Source organism: Odontomachus brunneus, unplaced genomic scaffold, assembly GCF_010583005.1.
Source record: "Odontomachus brunneus isolate Ranch 3 - 2012 unplaced genomic scaffold, Obru_v1 Obru_scaffold_008, whole genome shotgun sequence".
Taxonomy (NCBI): domain Eukaryota; kingdom Metazoa; phylum Arthropoda; class Insecta; order Hymenoptera; family Formicidae; genus Odontomachus; species Odontomachus brunneus.
In genome coordinates, this window is record NW_022639458.1 from 2964631 (window position 1) to 2972134 (window position 7504).

The 7504-nt window shown below is 38.3% G+C and overlaps 1 protein-coding gene across 5 annotated transcripts in view; it reads right to left on the reverse strand.

Annotated features, from left to right (window-relative positions):
- The window catches only part of LOC116854089 (optomotor-blind protein), a 132044-nt gene that overhangs the window by 114611 nt on the left and 9929 nt on the right, over window positions 1-7504 (reverse strand). For all 5 annotated transcript variants that reach the window (XM_032835636.1, XM_032835633.1, XM_032835635.1 and 2 more), the window contains exon 2: window positions 3049-3370. In XM_032835636.1, the coding sequence (XP_032691527.1) occupies window positions 3049-3370 (322 nt within the window). The remainder of the gene's footprint in view (window positions 1-3048; window positions 3371-7504) is intronic.

Here is a 7504-nt window from a genome sequence, read left to right on the forward strand (position 1 = left end):
TTTTTCCCCCCCCCCCCCCCCCCCCCGCTTCACACATTTATGAAGTGTCCCGAATTCAGAGCTGGGAAATCTAGTTATCTTAATTTTGATCCTAAAGAAAATAAAAAGAGAAACATTATCAGAATCAAAGTAGGAGTAAATTGTATCATTGGAATTAAACCTGCTTTGCTAACTTAGCTCCTATTGCATTGAAATTCAAGGTTTAATATACGGCCAAAATTTCGACTCGGATAGACAGGCTTTCTTAAGTATCACGACGTGAGACAATCGGTAATGGAAATTTTACATTTGTGTTACATTTATGAAGCAAATATGTTGCATTGAGTTGATACTAAGTCCAAATTTTCGACAAAATAAACTCTCGTCAGTCTTCATTCACCTATGAACAGCCACACATTGCTCTCTTAAAGCGAATAAGTGAATAGTCACTGATATCAGTTATAAGTATAGCACTGAGCACTTTCAGTGCTATATTTATAACTGCAATCAGTGTATATTCACTATTTTCAGTGATGTTTGATTCATTTTAAGAGAGTGACAATTAGCGGCAACAAACACTCAGACCGTACTATTGAACTCTCGTAACGTCTAAAGCCCACGTCACACTATGTCACACTATTAGAGACAGAGTGTTGCTGATTAAAAATTGAAACTTGACCAATTGGAACAAAGCGAGCCACAAGACCGAAGTTCGTTGATTCGTCAAAATCTAATCTTCAATTCACAATCCTTCATCTCTAATCCGTAGTGTGACATGGGCTTTGTGTAATCCTCGCGTCTGTTCTCGTCGGTACTCTAATGACGCAAATTAGAGAAGCAAATGCGACGCATGTTCGCGAGACCGGGGAAAGCGTATTAATCGAAGATCGAAGGCAAAGAGCGAGAAAGATTTAATCCGGACGATACGTCAGCGCGCACCCCCGCGCGTACATACACACTCGCAAAGGGCGCGTCCGACGTTGCCGTTGGTGTGGCCGTAATCCACGTACATACGAACACGAGTGCGCGCTTTAGCACCTGTATGCGTCGCACATGAAATATGTAAGCGTATATGCTCACCCTTTCGTTGCGGGCGCGTGCTCTATTCTCGGCTATTATAGTTTGCTGTCGTCTCCATTCAGACCCGATATACCTGCCCGCCTCGCGTTGGCTTACCTATCGCCGCGGAAGAGCAACTCACTCGCTTACTCGCTCGCTCGTCACTCCTTCCCTCTCTATCTGTTTCATTTTCTTTTTTCTCGCTTTGCTCGCCCGCCGCCCTCGACATCAGGCTCTATTTTCTTTGCTACGAAAAGTGCGGCGCGCAACCACTACCACCACTACAACCGCGATCATAACTTCGTGGAATAGGGTGAGGTAGATAAGTCGCGCTTCAAGGGAGTGAGAGGAGAAAGAGAAGGCTAAAGGGCGCTGGGGCGAGTGGAGGGGGCAGCAAAGGGTGATCGACGGTGGGGGTGAGGAGTTTCAATTGCTCGCGACGACGACGACCGAGGGACCCGACAACTTTGCAATGATATCTTTTTTCTGGCACTACTACACGTCATCGAGGAAGTATCACCGCGACGTTCCCTCGTGCACGTGCACGTCGAGATCGTGGGAGTGCGCGGGGACACGTGTTATGCGCTGTGCGCGCGACTCGCAATAATGGAAAGTGTAAAGCTCACCGAGAAACTACCTACACGCGTAAGTTTGTGCCTAATAGACCACCACCCCGCTGACGTGAATCTTTTCGCGACTTTACGTTACTCCATGTTTCATGAGAGGGTGGAGACAGAGCAGGGAGTCGGAATAAGTTTAATGTTTCGTGGACATTTCAAACCTCTCGACATCTTTGTCTCGTACACAATATATGACGCGAGACACGGTGTTATCGGGTGTGAAATGTAATTTTTTCGTGAAATTAATAAATCAGAGATACACGGAGAAAATATCGTAACAAAAATTACAACAAAATTTCTACAATCTCGGACCATAGAATTATGATCGAAACTACTATATACTCGTATAAAAATATTATGCACTTTTGACTACAAAGTTATTGTAATTGCTTTTTTTATATCGTATATCAGGTAGATCGTCAAATTTACTATTTCCATAATAATTTTCACTACAATTTTGTTATAATAATCCAACTTTACAAAAAACATTGTAAAAAATATAATTTTAACGCAATTTTTATTACAATATTCTTTCCGTGTATAGTTGGCGCGAGATCTCTTTCTCCAGGAAAATAACTTTGAAAATTGAAAAATTCATTCCTACTAATATTTTTTAAAACTCAAATGCTCTTTAATCGCCTTTAAATTCGTCTTAAGAATAACTATCGTAAAAACATATATTAAAATACAGTTTTGTCAAAATTTCTTCGAGAAAAGAAAAAATCTTGATACGTTGCACTCAATCTCTTTAATATAATTCTGATTACCACAAATTTCTCAAAATAAAGTGTATTTTCTTCTTATATGTTTCAATAGTCATTGTTACGACTAGTTCATAACATGTGACATAATACTCTCGAAGGCAACAATCACAATTTTTTGTCACCGACGCTGTTTGCCATGAACAGCCGCTTTTAAATGACTTCAAATTCGGTAGGAAGAAAGATAACCGACCGAAGCGTGAGAAACTACTTAGGCTTATCCTCTGATACTTCTGCTCGCTGATAAAAATAACTTTCCTCGTATCGCGCGACGAAAACGATGTGCGCCATTGCAAATTGGCGTTTAACTAAAACGTAATGCGCGTAATGTCCTCTGTGCCGCATTGAGATATCCAGAGTGAAATTTTGCGTCGAGCCGTGGTCTGCGATAACGTACTGCCATCGGCAGAACCTCGGGATCCAAAGAACGCCACGGCCACTCGACGTCCGTTAGACGTCGCGTGTTTACGTGAACGCGCTCGCGATGAAACTTGGTAGAAACGGCATCCTGATTGCTCCGCTCTCGGTGTCTCTCGCAGCGATCGTTCAATTAGCGACGTGGAATCGTAATCACGGTAATGACGCCGACGACGGCGGCCGTCGTCGACGACGACGACGTTGACACTTACCGGCCACTCTTCGTGATGACCATTTCCGTTCCGAGCTTGTGGAATTTCTCCCAGAGCTCCTTGCCCTCGAGCGTGACCTTCGGGTCGTCGACGACGCCGTCCTCCTCTGGATGGTGAGGCGGCACAAGGGGATGATGCGGTGCTGCGAGAGGGTGATGCGTGGCCAAGGGATGGGGCGATGCGTGGAGCATCCCCGGTGGCAGCGGTGGCCTCAGAGGCCTCATCGCAGGGCCGCCGGGGCCTTGATGGTGGTGATGTAATGCTGCCGCGGCGGCCGCCAGGACAGCAGCTTCTTCCGGCGTGTGCGGTCCCAGACCTAGCCCTGAAATTTCGACGAGATATTTCGTGAAACGTTTCAAAAATTTAACTCTCTCTCTTTCTCTCTTTCTTTATTCTTTGTATATATTATAAGTCATTGCTAGTTTCAGCAAACACAATATGGGACTCATTTCCACAAAACATTCGTCCATTTAGGAATTTATTATAAAGTTTAACATTGGCTGATAAAAAATCTTCTGCTACAAAGTAATATAAGTACAAAGTTACTCTAATACTCTAATAGTACTGTTTAGAGTACGTAAGAGTTTCTTTTATATTAAATTTAAGCATGAGTACATTTACTACAGTCGTTTTTCTTCCATTAAAATATTTACGTTTTTTTGCATGTGTAAATATAAATTATATATAATGTCTTAAGACTTTTTTTTATAATTGTATTCACGTTCTTAGGGGACTGTTCTAAAACGATAAATGAACGACCAATCAATCAGTCAATCGATCAATCAAACAATCAGTCAATCTTTTTTCGCAGTCAATCGTTATTTCTGTGTGTGTGGCGAAAGTCACTATTAAGATAATAAGCCCTGCGAAAAGATTAGTGAGAGAATACGACGGCTCTCTCTCCGTAGGATCAATCTTAATCCATCGCGCACGTTTTGGAGATCTTAATTATTACAGGTATAACCGGATATCGCTATCAGTGCACGTACGTATGCAACGCAATGTACGCACAATAGCTAACATCTGGTCACGCTGTTCCACGTAACGCAAGATGCGAGCCGTAATGACCCGCCGATCCAATACCGACGCGAAGATCGACGATGGATAACAAGTAAAAGACAGCTGCTCAAAGTTCGCGAGGGTGAATCACCTGGCAGCCCGCGATAGCAACCCCCGAGGAAAGTTGCGGATTCTTCTCCGCCTCTCCTCGTTCTGGCGGTCACCTTTTTCCTCTACCTGACCCAGCTCTAAGTTAGGAACTTCATCGTCTTCCTTTCCCTCCCTTGCCCTACGCACGACTTGAAAAGGGCGTCTCGGGGTAGTTGCGAGAAAATCGCGGATAGCTATAGATATTACTCTTGTGGATCGGAGAAACGCATTTTTGGAAATAGCATCCTGATACAGGTCGGCGTTCATTCACTGAGAGAAAAGTGTTTGGCATTTATTGTTATTCCGAAAAAAGAAATATTTAAGAAATAAGAAAGAATATTTATTCAGTGGGTAATAGCATATTTATATTTATACTAATATAAAATATTTTTCAAAAAAAAATATACATAATAAATATTTTTCATAAAAAAATATACATTTTCTTAAAGAGCCTTAGATTTAAGTAAATATGTTATTAATACCAATAAAAATTAATATTTTTATTTTTTAGATATTTTTATTTCTCTCAGTGTATAATCATATAATAAAAACATTATTATCAGAAATATTTTTTTGTAGTAAATATTACATAATATTAGTGGTAATAATCTTACGTGCATATTGTTACTGCTATACTTTTTTGTTAGAACAACAAGAAGATATTATAAGATAAGATATCGGTGCAAAAAATAACAATTATTTTTAGTGAGATTAACCATTTTTTTCTCAGTATATCTCGATGATTGTCTCGTTTGACTTTCTCGTGTCGTATCGCGAATGACGACACAACGAATTTTGTAACTACTTATAAAAAGGGAGGAATTTAACTGTATAATTAGAATTTAGTTGCATTTATTTATAAACTTTATCGCGAATTGCTCTTGCATGACAAGTCCTTAATCGAAAGAATCGCTGCGGAACATTCTCAGATAATTGAACGCTAAGCATGCATTACTGAACAGAATTAGAATGGTACGAATTACGGTAATACGAATCACGATTTCCAAGAAATTTGTCTGTAAGTTTGTAATTTTACGAAAATCCGGTGTTACTCGTTTCGCGTATTTTACGCGCAGAAAATCGCAAAGTTTACATGAGCGGAGAATTGTATTAGATCCGCCAAATAACATACCATTCACGGTAATGTCAAGTTGGTGAGAATGATTAATGTAAATCACCGTCAACCACAACATAAATGTTATGAGTAATGGTGTAGTTAATAGTTAATGACATAGATACGGCTCCCGGTATTTCCTTTCCTTTTCAATCAATTACCATCGTAGTAAATGAGAAAAAATGGAAAACCTGTTACCGTGTAATGACTTCATGATTGTCACCGCAGCAAATCTCCATGATTCTAATTCTCAGCTCGGCAACCAGTATCTTCATTGATCTTCGATTGTCACTCTTTTTGCGCGCATTAATTATTCATAATTAAGCATGTAAACGAAGATATAGACGATATTATACGTATTTCTTTTTTCTACGAAGTTGTTTTTCTCAATAAGGCTTTGTTATTGGCATTAAGCCAATTAATTATGAGCATATGAAAACAGAGAGGAAGAAAGATAGAGAGCTCTGACGATATGATTTATTTGTGTTGCTGATATTTAAAAATTAGATCGTGGAATGCATATCCACGATGCTTGTTTCTCAAAACAATAGATAACAATATCAACTAGATATTGGCGATTCTTTAATAAAAAAAAACGATTCTTGAGTCGACATGGAATCAAAATAACTAAAATCTGTTTACTATATAAATCGAAATAATCTCTTCAGTGGTGATTTAAATTGGCTGTGCTATTCCCTTCAAGGTAAATTTTTTCTTTAACAAACATATACATTTCTTTTCTCTTTATTGCCAGTTTTTTTTTTAAATTTTAGAATTTTTAAGAACAGTATACAAAATATATATAATTTGTATTTGCTACGAGTTAAAAAGTACAATATAATTTAAGTAAATCGAAAGAAATTTAATATATTAGCACTTTTCTAGATATATCACTTGAAGGCTTAAAGGAATCAATTTGCTAAATATTGAAATGAAAAATCGTACAATAAAAAGATAAACCCTTTTTTCTATATAAATCTAATATATCTAATAATTCCAATGTTAATCATGTTATATCTTGTCAAGAAAGACAACATTTAAGCCAAAATGACTAGACCAGCTGAAATCCTAGTTCTTCGTGGAAATTCTAATTTGGCTTACAGCTACATTTATTATTACTTGTATAATTCTTCCATAATGCCATCCATAATTCTTTCCATAATTCTTACACAAATCTAAAGTAATATCTTAATTGGATAAAAACAGTGTGACTTCCGTATAAAGTATAACAAAATCAACGATTGGGTATATCAACAAATCAAGAATCGATTCTTCCTCAAAACAATCGATTCGTGTCAGTATCGATTAAGAAACATCGATTTCTGTAAGAAAAAATTGATTTTCTCAAGAATCGGATTGGAATCACACATTCTTAATATCAACTACGAATTGTCACAATTTTGTGTGTTCATAACTACTTTAGACGTAACAACTAATACAAGCATCTTCTGTTTAAATTGTGTTGATGGATGTGTTTAGTCTCTCGAGCTCTGGAATGCATATCCACGATCTAATTTTTAAATATCAGCAACGCAAATAAATCATATCGTCAGAGCTCTCTATCTTTCTTCCTCTCTGTTTTCATATGCTCATAATTAATTGGCTTAATGCCAATGTTAACTCCACTTCAAGAGGCGTCATCGACACAACGTCCTTATCCGACACATATCCTTATAATTAAAAATTAAAAAGGTTATCGCTAGTTGCTGTGGATATGATATCTTTAGCTTCAATCTAAAACTTTCGACGGCTACGTGAAAATGCTATGCGCAAGGAATAAATTGCGCCTAACTGTCTAACGTTTGAATTGTATAATACACCGCCACCTTGCGCGTTTCGTTCCGTGTGATGATATATACGGCTATGTGATGTCCACAAAGAACGCATTTTTCGCTTTTGTTTGCATAAATATGATCGCAACCAGTAACGAAGTTTAACAGTAACGCCGACGATCATAAACAGCAGAACTGTAAAAACAACGCGGTATTGTTTAACATTTTGACGAATCGTACACGACGCCAACATATATCTCAAATTGCAATCGTTACAATAATTTACGCACGTGTTAAACATGTGTTGCTTTCTGTGGCGCAATAAAACAGCAAAATATAACAATGCACAGCGCACAGCCACGTTGTTTTTATCTACATGAGCTTTTTCCGTATTTCTCATCAGTGAATGCATAGATCTGTT